The 20,492-nt window shown below is 38.8% G+C and overlaps 1 protein-coding gene across 2 annotated transcripts in view; it reads right to left on the reverse strand.

The window, feature by feature from the left end:
• The window catches only part of CNTNAP5 (contactin associated protein family member 5), an 820,459-nt gene that overhangs the window by 301,474 nt on the left and 498,493 nt on the right, over positions 1-20,492 (reverse strand). For both annotated transcript variants that reach the window (XM_021695826.1, XM_044913255.1), the window contains exon 11: positions 10,603-10,709. In XM_021695826.1, coding sequence (XP_021551501.1) covers positions 10,603-10,709 — 107 coding nt within the window. The remainder of the gene's footprint in view (positions 1-10,602; positions 10,710-20,492) is intronic.

Genomic DNA, 20,492 nt, shown 5'->3' on the forward strand with positions numbered 1-20,492 from the left:
AAGCTGAGAAGTGATATACTCAGAGTTCCTTTTAGAAAACAAGTAACACAAACTAAATTTTGAAATTACCCTAGAATTTCACCACCAACAACTTACCTTGGCTAGAGCATGATGTAGCCAAGGAAACTTCTGTGGGATACACACACTGATAAAATTTGAGATGGCAAGAATATCCAGGTTTTAGTCCTGCTTGGGTCTTATAATTGAATGTGGTTGGGCTCTGCATTCTAAACTGCTCTGAACCTAGGGTTCTTCATCTGAATACTTACCTTGTCCCTCACCAAGGTTGCAGTGGAAACAACATGATGTACATCTGTAAGAAGAAGGAACCTATAAGGAAGAGCTAGAATCATACTTGTTGAAGGGATTTCATGTCCATTGATTAATGAATTTATCTTAGGAGCAATAAGGGACAGGTTCTATTATATTCCCTTGGTATATGGTACAAGTAAGACTCAAATTGGTGAAATAACTTGTCATAAGTGACCATGTTATTGTGTCATGGAATTTTATTTTATTTTATTTTATTTTATTTTTTTATTTTTAGATTTTTTTATTTATTTGACAGAGAGAGACACAGCGAGAGAGGAACCACAAGCAGGGGCAGAGGCAGAGGGAGAAATAGGCTCCCCGCAGAGCAGGGAGCCCGATGCGGGGCTCAATCCCAGGACCCTGGGAACATGACCTGAGCCAAAGGCAGATGCTTAACGACCGAGCCACCCAGGCGCCCCGTGTCATGGAATTTTAATGGATAAAGAAATATTTTCTAAATTTTATCTCTAAATTACATAGTCAAAATATTTTTGCAAGGTTTAAGCTGAACACACTAAAAATTCCTTTGTTTCATGATATGTTAGATAGTCCAATCTCACTCTATCATTTAAAGTAAAATTGGTAGGGGCATCTGGGTGGCTCAGTTGGTTAAGCGTCTGCCTTTGGCTCAGGTCATGATCTCAGGGTCCTGGGATCGAGCCCCTTGTCAGGCTCTCTGCTCAGCGGGGAGCCTGTTCCTCCCTCTCCCTATGCCTGCCACTCCCCCTCCTTGTTCTCTCTCTGTCTCTGTCAAATAAATAATTAAAAATCTTAAAAAAATAAAGTAAAATTGATAAACTATATTACATGATCATGCTCTCTCTCTCATTCTCTTATTCCTTATTATTCTTATTATTCTTTGAGTTGATCCATTCCTGATGAAAACCACAGCAGTTCAACTCAACCAAATGCTTCAAGGGCAAGATGCAAGAGCTTTAAACGTGTGTGATATTTACACCTTCACATTTTAACTTGTTTTACTTTGAAAGATTTTTTGAGGTAACACTGTAAAAGAGTCCTTAGTGTTTTCTAAACCATAGTCAAGAAATGGGCTGTAGGGCCTATGCAAATAATATCCTGAGCTAGAACATGGGAAATGGCTAAGATGAGAAATAGCAACTGCACAGTGTGATAACAACACACTAAAGAGAGTCAGCACACTCACCTTGAGTCATGCTGTCAGAGCAGATCAAAATAATCTTTCTTAGGGACCATGTATAATCCATATATATCCACACTGTACTCTTGAGGAATATGGGCTATATGAAGTATGTGACTTGCCTAAGGTCATTTGTGGCAGAGACAGATCTAACTTCTGGCCCCTTGAGCCCCAGCTTGGGCTTTTTTCAGTGACATAGTGCTTCTCAGTTTTGCTCATGGTAACGCCCGTGCCAGAACCTAATATCTGTTTAGCATTCTACAATGAAAAAAAAAAAAATTACAGTCATATGACTTGCTAGCATAGGCAGATAAATTACTGAATGTTTCTTATGTGAAAAATACACATAAACTTTCATAAATATAATTTTAAATATATAATAGATACCATTTAACATAGAAATGCCAAATTACAAATATGGTGCTAGATGTTTTCCATTCCTTAGCTGTAGTGCACATGATAGCTGTTTGAATGAGTTATTATTATTTTAGAGATCAAGCAACCAAGGCTGCAAAAGTTAAATAATTTTCCCAAGACCAGAAAGTTGTAAATATAACCTAGATCTGTCTGGATCCAAAGCTGAAACACAGATGGAAAATGTGTTTTCATATATTGAGTTTAATATGTTTGTATCCAGTCCAGATTAATTCCAATTCATGGGACATACCAGAGTTTTATATTTCTGTGGCAATTAGTCTTCTGTTGATTGAAATACATTAAAAATAAATGCTCATTGTTCCTGCTCAGTGTTCAAAGTAAATATCAATGGTTCTCCAAAGGAAGCCAACATCAACAATTAAATTATCTCCAGTTAATTATATTCTTTCATATTTGTGGATCTTTTGTTGCTTCTAAAGATTTGGAATAAGGCCAAAACTTGTGATTACATTTCTTGCACATTGTCAATCCAATGTAAGTATTTGAAGTTGGCTTTACTTAGCCTCAATTAATGACAGGAAGGGGAGACGAAGGGAGAGTTGGAGAAAAGAGGAAGGAAAGAACAAACAGAACAAATTAACATGTAGGAAATGACTGTGGGAACCTCTTAAATCATTGAGATGTGTTCAAAAGGAAAAAAATCGATTCGAGGTGAGTATGCAACTTTGATTCCTCCTCCTTTCTGATAAGAAGTCTTTGTGTCAGTTTTGTTTTTAAATCCTGCCATGTTCTATAAAATATTTAAGATTGCGCTTTCTTCCACTTAGAGATGTTGTAATGTGAAGAGGAAGTGCTTTCAAGCCATCTCTAACTGGGTTCAAATCCCACTTCCTCTAGCTCTGTGGCTTTAAGCATTTGGCCATAAAAGAGATGTTTACATCCACTGATCCTCTACCGTGCAACTGTATGTGCCATATATTATGCAAAGAGGATGCACAGATCATTGGCAGTTTGGTGAGGAAAACAAGAACCAAAGCTTCCATGTTAATATGATGGAATAAATTCTACGTGAATGGCTACCGAAGGAGCAAATTGGAACAGCAACTAGGAAAGGTCTCGGTAGGCTTCTAGCAGGAGTTTATGAGGTCACTTGGGCCAAAAAGAGATTTGGTCAAGAGATCTGCACTGTAAAGACCCAGTTGTTTGAAGAATTGCCACAGTCTAACTAGGTCAAAGCTAAGAACTGAAGGGGCCTCAGAAAGTGAGATGACATGGGTGAGACACCGAATATAATTCATGGCCCTTAAAATAAGCTAAACAAATGCCCATTCCCTTGCCCCTAGGCTAGGGCCTCTAGAGAAACCCAGATATTCTCAGTGCTCATCCTTATATCAAATCTCTCTTTTGGTTCTCACTCTGGAAACACTCTCTTAAGACTTCTCTACCTATCCAAATCTGGCCCTTGTATACAGGCCGGATCAATCCTTTGAGAACCCTTTCCCCCCAGCTCAGCCTGTTCTGATCTCTTTTTTCACAGTGAAGCAACCACCCTGCACCCTTACATACCGCCTTCTGTTTCTTGTTTATTAATGAATGCAAAGATAATGGTCTTTTCTCCTAAAGGAGAATAAAATCATCTCAATGGCAGATAGGGGTTTGGAATCCCCTGGATCCTGACAACACCTGTGATAGTCATCAATTCACAAATTCTCTTGGAACAGCCAATTCCAGTGCATTCTAATACTTCCACAGTCACAGACTGCCTCTAGAAAAATGGTTTCTTTCTTTCCCTTATTGTGCTTTTCTGTCACTTCTTTTATAAACACACATCTAGTCATTCAACAATCACCAAACACTATGATGAAGTAATGTGGGGGTTATTGCTCAGACACTTTTGTTTATAATCTATTCTTGGAACACTTCTCCTCTGCCCTTCAAGTTACCACTTTCCTTAGGCTTCCCTTCTCTTTCCCCACCATTCCTTCACAGTTGTGCCTCACTTGTATCTCTTCTTGAGTCCCTTAAAATGGTTTACTTTGTAGGTTCCACCCTTGGCCTGTCCCACCTGAGTGACTTCGGCCACTCCACACCTCACAATTCTGATCTTCCTCTCAGACTTCACTTGGGGATTTGCAACTACTTCAATACAGTGAGCACCTCTCCAGACTGACACTGTTCCCCAAGCTGAACTGAGAGCAGCATCCACTGAATCTCCTCCTCTATCTGTTCAAATAGCAGGTAACATGGAACAGGCATTTTTGCATTTGCCAGGCGCCGGCTTAACTTCTTTAGGGGGATTATTTTATTTAATCCTCATGATATTTCCATTACGTGACTGCTATTATTAGTCCCATATCACAAAAAAGGAATTTAAAGCACACAGAACTCATATCACTTGCCCTAGGTTATACACCTTGTAAGTTAGTTGTAGGGTCTGGATTTGACAGGAGACTGTCAGGCCCAAGCAGATCTGGGAACTTAGTCTCTACATTCCTCATTCATGAAGGCTTCCAAACTAAAAAGCTAAAAGTCATCCTTCTCTTTGCTGTATTTGATTTGTCTTCAAGTCTGTTTGATCCAATTTTAGATATGCCTTTCAAGTCAGGTCCCTTCTTCTAGCTTGCTCTGACTGTCATCATTTGCTGTCCACACAACTGCAAAGAGCATCCAGTATCTTTTCCTTGCACCCATGTCTCCGTCTTCCAACTTCAGTGTGTACTTTACAAAACCATCACAGTTATAATTCCCTTAAAAAAACAAAACAAAACCTGATAAACAAAACACAAACAACAAAATAAATATTAGCAAGTCATTCCCCATAAATAAAGCAAAACCACCAATCCGTGGCTGGCTCCTAAATGCTCAACAGAGAGGCCATCTCCTTCTGAAATGATCACACTTCCTCTCTCTGGCTGCATTTCCTGCCTCTCCATCTTCCCCCATTGCACCTTAGACTCTAGCCATGCTAGGCATTAGACAGTCCTCTCTTTGTTGCGTGATCATGTCTCTCTGCTTTTGTATATGTTGTTCACTCTTCCTCCTCCTTGCTCTTGTTCTTTCTCATCCTCTAAGGCTCTGCTCCAAGGTCAGTTGCTGAGAAAACTTTCCCACCTCCTTGGAAAGTGACAGTGCCCTTGCCCCGGGAACTCACCATTACTGTGTGCACATCTCTCATTTATCCATTGGTGTATACAGCAAACAGCAGATTTCTACTATGTGTCAGGTATTAAACAAGGGGCTGGAGACACAGAAAAGATTCAGATACCACCCTGTCCTTATGGAGTCCCCATTAATGGCACACTGAATGACCCTTTCCCACTTAATCATCTGTCTCACCAATTACATGGTATGCTCTTTATGTCACCAATTCCTTGGATATGTTTAGTACAAATATAAACAAGACACAGGTCCTTCTCTAAAAGAGTTTATAATATCAGTAGGGGAGTTAACATAAATAAAAATAATGATGACACAAAAGACTGTGGTTAGTGTCATAAAATGAAGCAGGGCGTGGATTCAACAATTCATTACTCTTATTTATTTTTTTCTTTTCCTTTAGGTGTCTAGTTGTAGCTGGGAACATCTGCAGAAAGCACTGGGGGTTAAGCATGGAGATGAATTTTCTTTATATATTGATAAGAAACCCACAGGATAATATTGGATATGAGCTGCTGAGTTAAGGGCTGTAAGTGACGCTTTTAAATAAACCTCTTATTACCAGAATCCCCTACCCTCTCCAACCTGTTGCTCCAACCACAAAACACCATAAACTTAGAGGGCCATTTACTTACTGCTCAAACAGCAAAAGTGTTATCCCTCTGTGATGACTAGTGTAGAGTCTGATAGCAAGACAACTTGACATGCTCCTAATCAATACCCAACTATTGACTGCCCAATCAGAGAAGCACTATATCAGGCTTGGGAGAGGAAGAAAGCTGACATCCTCTTGCCCAACTGCAAAGTGAGCTTAAAGGCATTGTTAGGATGTCAGAGGCTGCCCTGCAAAAAGGGATTAGCACAGGCTGGGAAATGGTGAAGAGATCCTGTAAAGGGCCCATGTGAATGTCATCAGACATAGCGAGAAGATCAAGGACAATCCCAGTCAATAGGAGACATAGAGAAGATGGTAAGTAAGTACTTCTATCACTTATTGAGTCCACTCAATGGGAGAGGGATCATCAAATGCATAGTTATGACACCAGATGTTCTTTCAAAAGGTACTTGTTGAGTGATGAAATAAAATTCTGTGGAGATGATCTTATGTATAAGTCACCTAAAAAATAAAACAAAACAAACAAACAAAAACTTTTTCTTCATCTGGAACTCATCAAGAAGGTCAGTAATAATTTCCATTTCAATATGCAAATGTTTTGGTAAAAAGGGATGTCTAACAGTTTTACAAATTATAGATATTGCAATAGCACATAAAAAGCTTTGGTTCTAATGGGGAGTGAGCTCAGATTTCCCCAAGGGGAAAGTGCTTCATAGGAATATCATTTGGGCTTTGAGAATATATGAATAGAACTATTTACTTTTCTTTTCTTGAGCCAGGGAAACATAGGCAGCAGTCCAAAATATAGCATAGATATTCCTTCCATCATGTCTTGGATCTTGCCTGTTTTCAATAGGCTTTCCTATTTCTTATGTTCATTTTAGCTGTCTATCAAGGGCTAATTCATCCTACTTTCTTCTATGATGATTGCATGATTATTCTAAAATACAAAACCTTCCTTATCTCTCGGTCTTCTAGAACTGGATTTTCAATTACAGTATCACGATCCTCGTGTGTCTCAAGCGATATGAAGGAAGTCATGGATATCCCATCACTACGTTCAATAGAGAGGTTTGCAAATGTCTTACTTGTTTGAGAAAGGAAATAACATACAGGGCTTGGGGCACCTGGGTGGCTCAGTTGGTTGGGCTTCCGACTTTTGGTTTTGGCTCAGGTCATGATTTCCTGTGCATGAGATCAAGTCCCATGTTAGGCTCCAAGCTGAGCATGGAGTCTGCTTGAAGATTCTCTCCCTCTGCCCCTCCCCCAACTCATACTTGTGGTGTCTCTCTCCAGTAAACAAATAAGTATTTTTTTAATATATATATATTTATTTATCCTAGAGACAGGGTGTCCACACAAGCAGGGGGAGGAGCAGAAGGAGAGGAAGGGAATTTCAATCAGTCTCCAACTCCCTGCTGAGTGCAGAGTCTGATGCGGGGCTCAATCTCACCACAATGAGATCAGACCTGAGCAGAAATTCAGAGTTGGGCGCTTAATCCACTGAGCCATCCAGGTACCCCTAACAAATAAGTATTAAAAAAACAAAGATACGGGGCTTAACTCTGGCATTGTAGCCAGATTCCACCCATTCAAGTCCAGCTTCACTAGCTATGTGACCTTGAGGAAGTTATGTAACCTTTCTGCACTTCAGTGTGTTCATCTATAAAATGGAGATAGTAATATCCATCTCACTTTATCATTACATTGTAGATTAAGTATGCATTAAGTTCCATAATCAAAACCTCTTCCTTTTAATATTAACTTGGATTCATGGTATATCTTGAGTAGGATATACCCTAAATACTTAGAATTTTGGCTTTTACTACACAACATACTAAACTTGCACACTGTATAAAACCGAGAACCATGGTAACTATCTCTGGTCGTCTGAAGGCTCTGATTATTGGTTGGGTTGACAGGACTTAGGTGGACTGCAAATATTGGTATACCTTCAGTTATTCCTCTGGAGAATAGGATACAAAATAGAGAAGCAAATTCCTAACCAAAGCAACATAAAGACATGACATAATGGTGTTCAGTGACAGTTTATGGGATAAGTGAAAGTCTCACATTTCCTCCTCATATGAGGAGGCTGCCAAATTGGGTAGGAACTGTCCACATACTCACCACCTCTTTCTTGAACAGGTGGTTTTGAGTAATGTGTGTTTGAAAAGTAACATAACGTGTACACCCAAGTTCTTTGTCATCAGGTAAGGAGGAAAGAAAAATGAAATGGAATGATGATATATCTACTTTTAACAGCAACCTTCTTTGCCTAGAGACTTTGGGGATTCCCATTTTTTCTATTTCTTAGAGTCCATCATACTATCCCCCTCACCCAGATTCATCTCTTATCCACAAAGACTGGACAGAAAGAAGTTAATCCTATCTGGCCTCAGCACTGTTGGTTCATATTCACTTGAAAGCACCCATAATGAAAAAATAAAACACACCCTGAAGAGCTTGAAGAGACAAAAGACTAAGAATACTCAAGAAATTATCAGTCTTAAATAGTATGATAAATGTCTTATAATTCTGAAGCCTTTATTTAGTGTTGTGACTATGGATGACTGCTTCAAGGAAGTATGCCCCAACACACCAAGGACATTGCCATTTCTACAAAAGTGGAGCTGCGAACTTGCTTGTTTTGTTTTACCCAAGGGTATTCTATGGCAGCTCTCATCTCTTATGTCCCATGTCAGGGGCATGTGCCTTTTGTAGTCAGAAAAGAATGCCTTGTTTCATTCAATTTACAAACCTGATTCAAAACAATGGTCCTCACCAAACTGGGGAAGAGGGAGAAATGAGTTAGAGGGTGACAAATTCCTGAATTACACAGGTATACCAGGTGTGTTTGCCAAACCTCAGAGCCACCCAAGTACCTCTGATTTCTCCTGGTCGGGTGCCCAGAAGGGAAGAAAGAGTTTAACAATATTGCGACCTACAGTAATAGGCACTGAGCAATTTCACAGCAAGGGAAATCAGAAGGTGTTATAAAACAGAATGGTATTTTTTAAGACTTTGTATGTTGAGTCTCCTGCTCATCAGCTTTGATAGCATTCCTTTAAAAATCAGCACCTCACCTCCATTGATTTTCAACTTCACACTTCTTTTAAGAAGCTGGAAATATTCTATTTTTAGCCTTTATGGATGGAGACAATGAAAGGAGAGAAGTATCCATAGAGACGAACTCCTCAAGTTAGTGTTAAATTACTTTAGGAGAAAGTGAACAGAATCAGCTTGAAAAATCATAGACATGTTGTCACGTGATTTGGCCAAAAATTGGGTAGCTTTGACTTAAATCTCCTTCAAGGTCCTCACTATTACATCGATGGCTATTCTCGTTGCTACTGTGCTTCTTACAAGAGCACTGACATGACAATCTGGACAGTACTATATGCATCATGCAATGTGTCTGTGCATGTATACATTGTTCTGGGCTGTTTAAGGATGATATTTCTGGAACTAGGTTCAACATTTATAGATTGTAAGTAATATACTTCATTATAAAGCTAAGTGGTGCTTTTCATTTCCATAGGCATCCAACAGCAGTAACTTCATCCCATGATGACCTTTGGGCTATGTTCTTTGATTGGATTAGACACCTCTGTGGGCATCATTGGTCAATTGGTCTTGCAAAGCACAAAAAGGCCACAGAATGGCTGAGAGGTCTTCAGGGACGAGAGTGATGACAAGGCCTACCCTGGATCAGAGTCTGATCTCAGCTCTGCTGACATCTACCATTCATTTTCTGAATCTCTAAGTTCCATCCCAGCCACAGCAGAAACTTAAGAACCCCTGGTGAGTTTTGCCACGAATGGATCTCACTGTAGTCTTTGGCAGCTCCTTGGTTTTATTCTTACATTTTTTCTAGCAGGTCCTTCTCCTATCCCTAAGTCAATTTCACAGCTCACATTTCCGATGAAATCTCCTACAACTATAGCCAGCACCTTTGATTATGTCTTTCTAAATTATACTTACAGTTCACTTCACACAGTTTGACACAGAGTTCTCTAAATGGCAAACCTCTATTTTGTCATGTGTTTTTGTTTGGTGACCCCGACGAGACTATAAAATTACAGTAATCAGGGCTTGTGCTATTCATTTATTTTTTACTCGTCACCCCTTACTCTTTGTGTATTCCAGCCTGCCTCACTCCCTGCTTTGTCTCTTCCCACTTCTCCTCATTGTTGGCACTCTCCAGCCATGTGAAACCACTTAGAAATTCAGTTTGCTTTTGCTTTTCCTTTTCTGCAGCATTCCTACCAGAGATCTGCTCAGGCTTTCTATGTGAAGCCTCCCTAATACTGACATGCAGTCATCAGCACTTAGCACCATATGCTGGTTCTGTTCTCTTCGATCCCATGGTAAGACTGCACTTCCTCTCCTCTTGAATCCAGGTGTGCCCTTGTGATGCTACTTGGCCAACAGAATGTGAGTGGAAGTGATGTTTGACACTTCCAGGCAGAAACTTTCAACAGTGAGCACATGCTTCCTTGTGCTTCTCTCTGCCATGGCAACCTTCTAGGTGATGGAGCACTTGTGAGCATCCTAGAATGAGGACCAAGTGGAAGAGGAGCCTCTGCCAATGGGAGATGAGCATGTAACACAGGCAGGACACAACCACTGGTTACTTAGGCCACGGAGATGTTATATTATTTATTATAGCAGCACAACTGAGCCCATCTAGACAATGTACTTGACTTAGTAGCTCTCTTTTGTGGGCCAACGCACATTGTCTCACCCCTGCCTCCAACACTTATTCCATTTCCTGTCTGTGTTCCCAGCAAGCCATAAACTCCATGAGGATATGGCTTCTATCCATCTATCCCACATGGCCACCATGGGATGGGCATATATAACAATCTCTAAAGAATGAGTGAACAAAAAGTGCCCACCCCATGTTGAATGCATCCTGAAGTTAACACTGGTATTCTTGGTTGTTTGCCCATTCTGTGGGTAAATCATGACTACTCACAGTTATGGCAGGTGGCACCAGTGTAGCCCGTGTTACTGCAGTTACAGTAGAAGGTAGTCCAGGACTGGGAGCAGCTTCCTCTATGTTCACAGTAGTTTGGCAAACACCTAGGGGAAGATAAAGCAAAAGCAAACAAAATAAACCAACTCAGTTGAAATGAAGGGACAGAATCCAAAATGTCTAATATCTAACTGCATGAATGGATAGTAGAAATCGGTCTGCTATATGTCTATACCTAAATGAGACTTGAACAATAGCAAAATAATTCTATGGCTTTACCACAAGGGGTGGGTCCATCTAGCACTACTGTGTAATGAAAGGCTCAGAGCTGACGTAGGCGATTACGTTAAGCATTTCAACACTGGGGCAAATTGCCATTGACTTAAAGTTAATTTGAAGTGGTCAGAATCTATAAGATTTTTCATTTACTATAGAACAAAATGTACAAAGACTGTGATTTTTACATCTTGGAAAGATTCTACATTTTTAAAGGGAAGTGAAAAGGGGTAGATAATTGAGGTCACTGTCCTCATGAATCTCTTTTGGATGATGGCCAGGAATCTATTTTAAACTGCACATGAAATTTGAAAAGATGGTACCTGCTCATTTAATATGCAAGGAAATTCTGTTATTTCAAAAAAATTCCAACCCACCCTTAAAATGAGGCCTTTACTACTTATGACAAAAACGGTATGACTATTCTGAAAAATATTTTCACCACACATGTTAAAAATGCTCTGAAGCATTCATAGAATTTGACCTCGCAATCACACTTAAATGGCTTTATCTTAAGCATATATTTCAAAATATAAAAACTAGGTATGCTAATTATCATCATTTCTTAGGGACGTTGTAGTACATAAAATTAATGGGCTATTATAAAGGTACCGCAAATGATTAGCAAAAATGATTATAACAGACTGAGACTGGATTAAGTGAAAATTCAAATTATGAATCGTGGCCACAACAAAGCAAACCAAACACATTACAAAACTGATAGGAAGGACAGATGTCAAGCATCACTTGATGTAATGGGAGTGAAGGCAATGCTCCTTTCTTCTGGACAGAGATCATGGGCTTTAGGGTCACTTATATCTGAGTTCAAATCCCAGCTCAGCCATATGCTGCACGGTGTCTTTAGGCAATTTTCCTTACTTCTTACATAAATGATTTAAAGTCTTTACATGGCAGGCACTGTTGTGACCAAAAAATAACCTGGCAAGTGCTCAATACTTGTAATGAATAAAATTAAGAGTAAAAGCAGTGATAAATACTGCAATTCTTGAAACAATCTTTACAAGGGAAAAAATCCCATGAATTTAAAAGGGGAGAAGGTGTGAGCAATGAAGCTATGGAAGTGGTCTAATTCAATAAAAGGGTTCATTGTGTAGCCTCTGAGAATGTGAGGCAAGCAAAAGTAAGATGATTTATCCTAAATGTCCTATATAGGTAGGAAACCCTCCAGCAATGATTGTTTCAAAGCCCAGAAACTAATACTCCTGCATATGTTCAGACATATTATTAGAAATTTTCCGCTTAGCACAGCAAACATGGAATTGTGCTGACAGAGCTTATGTTTGGGAAAAGCATATTGGTAACTCCATGGTATCCAACTATGGCTTAAAGAACAGAAGCGGGGCGGGGAGGACCAGTAAATTTTCTTTGGAACATGTTCACAGAAACCAACCAATCAATACATAAACAAAAACAAGGGGTGCTTTCTGTGTAATTCAGATTTTATCCTTCCTCTTGATTCCCATGCCCAGCTCTTGGTCTTGGTAGAAAGGGAAAGAAACAGATTCGTCACTGAGATGTACCAAAGTCCATGTCCCCCACTATCATTGTGCTGTGGGGAGTTATAGGAACTAGAAGCATCAGGGTCCTCATCTACATATTCCAAGCAAGGACCTCTGCCTCAGGGTGTGCCCTGACAGAGAACCTATGGGGCTAGCCCCTGAAAACCCACTCACCCTACACCTTTCTTCACTTACATCCCAGCACCTCCCTGCTTCTGAATTATGCTGCTCCTGCAGTTCATTTTCTTGATTGATTTTTCCTCTGGAACTGTCAAGTTCTTACACTCCTGTCTTTACCCCAGTCCAACTCCATTCCACTCCCTTTCCCCCAACACCAAACACACACACACACACGCGCACACACACACAAACTCACACTCACTCCACGATTGGCAAATTATACTATTATTTGCTCCCCTTCCTTCCCCAACATAAACTTAATTGCTTTAAAGATGGAAAACTGAGGAGCACCTGGGTGGTGCAGTCAGTTGAGAATCCAGCTCTTGGTTTCTATGTTCAGGTCCTGATTTCAGGGTCCTGAGATCAAGCCTAGTGTGTAGGGCTCCGCACTCGGGGGGGGGACTGTGCTGAAAACTTTCTCTCTCCCCTGCCCCTCCTCCCCGCACTCTTTCTCTCTCAAATAAATAAATAAATAAATCTTAAAAAAATATATAGATGGAAAGTTGAACAAAGCCAGGTCGGTAGGCATTTAACCTATAGTTCTCTCGGTTTCAGTACCAAGAAGGTGGTTCAGGTTGGACTCTTTTTAATGGCTGAAGCTATAAAATAGAAAACTCAGAAGTTCTTAGGGGCCACATTTTCAGCCACAAGAAGAAAGTTTGCATGCAATGAAAGAGAAAGAAAGAGAGAGAGAATGTGGGGTGCAGAATGCAGCAGAAAAGACAGATGGGTGTCCTTACAGGACTTGTGTGGCTGGTTCCTGTTGTTCTAAGATTTGGTTGCACCCCTGAACTTCCTGAGGGCTGGATGTTTTAATCTCTATCACATGCTGTGAGATAACTGAGATCTTTCCAGAAAAAAAACATTCCATTCAGGCTGGCTCAAGCCGGGATTCTGTGATTTTCAACTAACAGAATCTTAACCTTCTGTAAAACAGCATTCTATAAATACAAAAATAAATGAAAACACACGTTTTCTCCTCTATTGTACACTTTAAAATATTTTAAAACTCAAGATTTCCAAATTCAGTTGGGCATGTTGTAGGAGGGGCCTTGGGGAAAACAGTAAGAAATATCTGGGCACTTTGAACACATCCTTAATGAGCCTCCCATAGACTTTGTATTGCAGTGTTAATAAACTCAATTTACCAAGGAGAGTATAGGATAGAAATTCATTGCTTATGGTTACTTAAAAAAAATGATATATTTCTGAAAGAGAAAAAGAATGCTTCAGTAAAGGAAAGTCTAATATTCCTAAAATGAGAAGAAAAAAATGAATGGGTGCTTCCAGCTTGGTTCATTTTGGTTCAATACATACTATGATTAGAAAAACTCATCTGTAAAGCTGACACTCAAAATAAAAGATGCATAACCCCAATGTGCTTATTTAACAAGGGCAGTTTTATGAGTATAATTTCCATATTCTTTAATCAGTTTCTGTAAACTGGTGCTTTGTTTCTTTTTCTCCCTACTTGGCATAAACTGAGCACTGCAGGCATGACTCAGGAAGAGAAGAGTGGAGGGGCTATCAAAGTAAGAAAAGTTCATTAAGAGTGAGAACCCTGTCACAATCTTAGGGGGAAGGCCCTCAATTCAAATTGTTAGGAGATAAGCACCCTGAATTCCTATCTCCTAAAATTCTAATGCTATTTCATATGCAGCTGGATCTGGATGGATGTGCTTTCTCTAGATGCACACTGCTTAAGAAAGAAAGCCTTCAGCATGATCGGGACACTTTCCTTCACCTTGATTATTGTCACCTTTGACCAGATATTGCAAATTGCAATGACCTTTAACCAGCCTTGTGACTATCCTAATGATGTTTAACCAAAAATTGTTCTCATGGCTAATCTACAAAATACACCCACCAAGAGTCAACCTAGGTTTGCCTTCTTGAAGGCTTTCCTCTTACCAAAATATTGAAATTAAACTTTGACATGTACTCACAATTGTATCTGAGATGTTGCTTTAATGTTTTATTTCCCCTGTTTAATAAGTGAAGAAAGTAAGACAAGACGAGGGTAAATAACTTGCCCAAATATGAAGTGACAGAGCCAGGAACATGAGCTATGCTACCTGTCACTGAAGTCTGTATTCCCAAGCACCATGCATACTCTCTCTACCAAATGCCAGATGATTCACCTCCTTAAAAGTGAACTCTCAGCATGCATTAAGGCACAACTTCTGCAAAGAGTGGGATGGACGGGGGCTTCACATAGTTACCCACTTATTCCAGAAACTCATTAGCAAACTTGGAGCTGTGAGGTTGGAGCTTTTAAAGATATTTTTGGTGGCTAAAGAGGTATTAATGATAGTGACAAATGGGTTAATTGGCAATAAATACACCTGAACTAGAGAATAAAGGATATATTTATTATATAATTAGCATAATGACATATAATTCATCCTGCAAATTCTATAAATTCAGTGATGAAGAGTGGGGAAAGAGATTTTGATTCTATTTTCAATCCCTTTTCATGACCAAATTGTTGAATTCTTAAAACAAGAAAAGCTACTGCTAAGATAGCCCTTGTCCCTGCTCTACTCTTGCTTTGATTTCTTTTCTTTTGTCTTTTTATCTTTTTTTTTTTTTTTTTTTTTCAGATGACAGAGACTTCCTTTACATTTCTTAAGCTTCCATGAGTTAATGTGATTGTTTCCAGTCTGCCTGCTTTCGGTAGAAAGAATATATAAGTTATCCCAAGCTAGACAAAGCTATTTAACTGATCCAAAAATTGATGGCATAATGTTTAAAATAAACTTCATAATTGTATAATTTTACAAATAGAGAAAAATGAAGAAGCAAATCAAGGTCTATTAAGCAAAATGGAAAATAAATTCAGGATTCAAAGCTGACCTTTGAATGCAGGGCTACGGGCTTCATGTCCAGCCCACCAGGATGTCCTGGAGCCCTTGACCATGCACCCATATGTACACAGCACTCATCAACAAGGATCAAGCTCATATCTCCATCACTTAGCATAGTCAGTGTCCTCTTTAGACATAAAATTTTTAATCCTCCAAATTTCTGAATTCAGTATCAAAAGCTTATGATAATCAAAACCTTAGAATTAATGTTTGGGGGTTAAGAAGGAATAAGGTACTGAAAGAGAAAAATGGTCCCAAAGCTGATCTCAGCCAGAAACTTCTGTATGATGTAATCTACATCTTCCTGGGAAGAAACTAGTATTCTTGACTTTGATAAAATGCTTAAGCATATTTATAATGGACTTTAATAGGATAAAGACAAATGTCAGTCGATGGCCAACCTTAAAAGGAACCTAAGTTAAACAGTCTTGTAACAAGTCAGAGAGTGTAATTGTAATTAATTCATTTTTTTAAAATTCAGTCTAACAAGGAATATCTTTGAAAGCCCCCCCGCCCCACACACAAAAAAATGTCTTCAAAACAGCTCCTGCCAAGAATGGATCTTTTTAATATTTAAAGGTTTTATTAATTCATTTAAGAGAGAGAGAAAGAGACAGAGAGAGCACAAGCAGGGGGAGAGACAGTGGGAGAGGGAGAAGCAGACTCCCCACTGAGCTGGGAACCTGATGCGGGCCTGGATCCCAGGACTTGGAGATCATGACCTGAGCCAAAGGCACACATCTAACCATCTGAGCCACCCAGGCACCCCAAGAATGGATGTTTGAGTTGGCCTGAGATGGGTCTTTTCTCTTGTATCAAGATTATAATAAAACTTTGAAAAAAATTTTTAACAGTTCTTTGGTATTTGTAGTTTTTAAGTGAATTTGGCCTATTTAATATAAGCTTTGTGAACTCCAATTTAAGAAGTGAAGAATAACTGATTTAGATCTTAAAAATCTTCCCTAGTAGAACATCTAAGATAAATTAAGTTCACCAAGTTAAATGTTCATTTTCTGCATACTTAACTTTTAGAAATATTTGTGGCATTCTATCCTGTAATGAAGTAAATTGTACAAATTAGAAAGTAAAAAATCATATTATTAATGTATGTAGTTTAATAAATTTGAAGGTATTTAAGTAACTAAATCCATAAATGGGATTAAACATTATTCAAAGGGCTTTTAGACCTGAGTTCTAATACTTGCTAGACTTAATAGAATATGATTTTATAAACTGAATTTTTAAAAGAGTAAAAAAGAAAACCTTAAAAAACACAAGATTTTGAGTTCGTAATTTTAAGAAACTCAGTATCACTCTTTGAAACAAAAATTACCTTACAAACCATCTTACCTGTATAAAAAAAAATCCTCCTTTGTGCATACCAGACTTTCATCACACATGTGTTGGCTGATTATTCGGGTATTAAGCCTTACCTTCCTAAGGTAAGGTTGAAAACAATAGATTTTAGGTTCAATCTGTTAACCAAATTCTCCTCCCAAATGTCCTCATCTTCTCTAAACAGTTGTGAGGTGAATCTTTCTCTTTAAAAGTAGCCATCTTTGGATTTTATTTTATTTTTCTTAATTTGCAAGTGTCAGGGGAAAAAAAGCATTATCTCCTTTAATTTACATTATTTTTTTCAATGCTGGATAGTTGTTCTTTTTATTTTCCTTATGTTTTCAGAGTATTTTTTCTTATTTTACACATTGTTCCTCTACAGTCTTTGCCAGTGTTTCCCTGTCACACTCCTTGCTGTTCATGTAACTTGTGAAGGCCATTGCCACTTATGCAGTGGCAATTCCAAAATGTTGAATATGTATGTACTTTGACTTAGCAATTCCACTTCTTGGAATAATGCCCCAGAAATACTTTTCTTACATGCACAAAGATATTTGCAAAATTATTGGGGTCCCTGGGTGGTTCAGTCAGTTAAGCGTCCAACACTTGATTTTGGCTGAAGTCATGATCTCGGGTCGTGGGATTGAGCCCTGTGTCAAGCTTCACACTGAGTGTGGCGTCTGCTTGGGATTCTTTCTCTCCCTCTCCCTCTGCCCCTCCCCCCACTCATGCTCTCTCCCTCTAATCAATAAATAGATAAAATCTTTTTTAAAAGATATATATATATATATATATATATCATTATTATAATCATCAACAGCTTAAAAAATGGAAACATAGTCCACTATTTTGGGAATGGTTAAAGAAACGATGCACCTCCATACTATGGCAATTTATGAGGAAATTAAAATGAATACCTACATCTCTATGTAAGGATATTGGAAAGTTCTACATGTGTAATAAACTATTAAGTACAGAAAGCACATTGCAGAGTATCATGTGTAGCTTCTGCTGTTATTGCCCTCATTGTTATAAAGAGAAATTAAGGTCTAGAAGGAAATAGTCCAAATCGGTAATCTGTTAATAGTGGTTAAATGTGGGAATAAAAGTACCATCCCACTCTTTATTTATTTCTGAGTTGGTCATGGCCTTATAATGAAACTGGAAATAAACATATACATGGGCTTACATTCACATTTTATTTTGCCATGAGACAACAGCAAAGAGAAACTCATTCACTTAAGAAATGGTCTCTAAGGAGAGTGAGTCAGGCTGTCCCAAGACATTCTCAGCTCAGGTAGGAGATCAGCTGGACAAGAGAAGTGGTTCAATTGAATGAATCTTGTTTTCTTCATAAAGCCACAGAGGCTCAGTGAGCTCCCAGGTCACCTGCTAGAACAGAGCAGGCACTCAAATCCAGGTCTAACTGACTACCTTCTACCTCCCTCACTAAATTGTGAAAATAAAATTCAGTGGGTGAGGCCTCTGTTCCTTGGAACAAAGCCCACCTGATAATACACTCCTAATGATCACATTCATTATGACCCTCTATTGATCCATGTAATTTTAAGAGTCTCTTGTAAAAATTAAAAGGAAAGGGTCTTTTGTCTAAGAAACTCAGTACAATGGTTAACTGTGTGTCCCTGAGTATCTATCCTTCTATTACAGTTATTTAAACACACACACTCTTAGACACATGCACACCTCCCCCCCAAAAAACCCCAACCTGAACACAGCTAAAGGAAGTCATCTGTTTAGATCAGCCTAAAAAAACACTCAGTGTATTTCTATAAACACCCACAGAAATATTTTTTTCCTCAGTATGAAATTTCCTTCTTCCTCAGTCCCCATAACAGACTGAAATGAATAGGACATCTATTGGCAGGCCTTTGAAATTCCCAAATGTTCAGATAAATGGTTACCTATAAATGAGTCTGCATATATTTATGCTCCATTGAGTTACTTCCCTTTTTAAGAATTCTCATCCCTTCTTTATACAGTTGAAGGTCAGTTTCAATTTCTATATGCTTTCCTTAGAGACAAAAAGAACAAAACATTTCAATAGTCCTCAAAATGTAAGCTGACTAATGTAAGCCTTTTAATGAAGCTCATACACTAAAAATCAGCTAGGTTGTGTTCCTTTGTCTGTTTGCTTTAATTAGCAGCCAACTGCATTGATCTTATTTTGGTCAGATAGCTTCTCTGAAAGCTTTTGAAACCTATTTCTATGCCTCTCCATTCTAACAATTACCATAATCCCATTTTACCCCCTCCCCCCCCCCCGCCCAGTTGGACCTTCATTATAATTGAAATTTGTTGTAATTACAGCAGATGCAGACATTAAGGAATTAAGTGAATAAAAAGAAAAGTGTCAGAAGTCAGTTTCCTAAATTTCCCAGGGTCTAGTTCACAGCAGGGAGCCAATTGTCAATCATTGCTGAGAAGATCCCCAGCAAAGCAATGGTGGTCAAAGGAATTTGCTGTGCACATCAGTGATCCCAAAGTACTGCCCAGCTTCCAGACAGACCCCAGCACCCACAGTAGGCAGGCCTCCTCCCTGCCCTGGCTTTTGATGGCAAAACAGGAAGGTCCGCTTTCCATTCATCTGCAAACCTAAAGTTTATGACCAAGAGATACTAGTGCTTTTCAAATGCCATTTCTTCAAAGCAGAGGATGTTGTGATTCAAGAATATATCAGTGTTATCTATTCCAATACTGTTAATATGAGAAGTAAACTGAGACCATGAAACTAATACCAAATCATTGCTACCTGGTTACTTTACAAACAAAGATACATGTCCTTTTTCTCCAAATAACAAAATAATGTTTTAAAAAAAATCACAAGAGAAAAGAATTCCCTATTAGCCTGATATGAATAATTTTTTTAAAATTATTTATTTGTCAGAGAGAGAGAGAGCACAAGCAGGAAGAGCGGCAGGCAGAGGGAGAAGCAGGCTCCCCACCAAGCAAGGAGCCCGACACTGGACTTGATCCCAGGATCCCAGGATCATGACCCAAGCCAAAGACAGATGCTCACCCGACTGAGCAACCAAGGCATCCCTGATATGGATCATTTTGACGAAATAAGACAAAATTGAATTTCCCTAATCAATCCATTTGTCTCAATGGCCTAGAAGTGCTTCATTGGATGGAAACATACCACATAATTTACAGACAGGCTCTGTACTTTATGGGAGAGAAATTTGGTCTGGGTTTATCTACTACATACCAATGAGGTAAAAGGTTTTGTGTGCCTTCCAGTGGAATGATTTTGTTTAGCATCATGTAGATGACATCTCAATTGTTATGTTAAAGTTAATCAGGAAATGCAAACAATAGAGTTTTCCAGATTACCGGAGTGGTCTTATTCTTAAAATTTACACCATCACTCATATACAGCTAGGAATGGGAACAATCCTATTGTCTGGCTCAGTGCTTCTTCAATTTTGTTTAAAATGTGATACAGTAGACCTGGGGTAGAGACTGAGGTTCTGCATTTGTAAGTTCCCTGAAGGTGCCAGAGCTGTTTGGTCCTCACAGTGCAGTGAGGGTCCAGTTGAATACAAGTTCAAGAACCATCCTGTAGAGATGGGTCAGAGGGGTTGCAAATTATGGAGATTTCTTTTTTCCCTTTTCTAGTTCTTAGGCTCTTTTTGCAAATATTTATATATATATATATATATATATATATATATATATATATATATAT

The sequence above is a fragment of the Neomonachus schauinslandi genome, chromosome 3 (genome assembly GCF_002201575.2).
Source record: "Neomonachus schauinslandi chromosome 3, ASM220157v2, whole genome shotgun sequence".
In the NCBI taxonomy this organism is placed as follows: domain Eukaryota; kingdom Metazoa; phylum Chordata; class Mammalia; order Carnivora; family Phocidae; genus Neomonachus; species Neomonachus schauinslandi.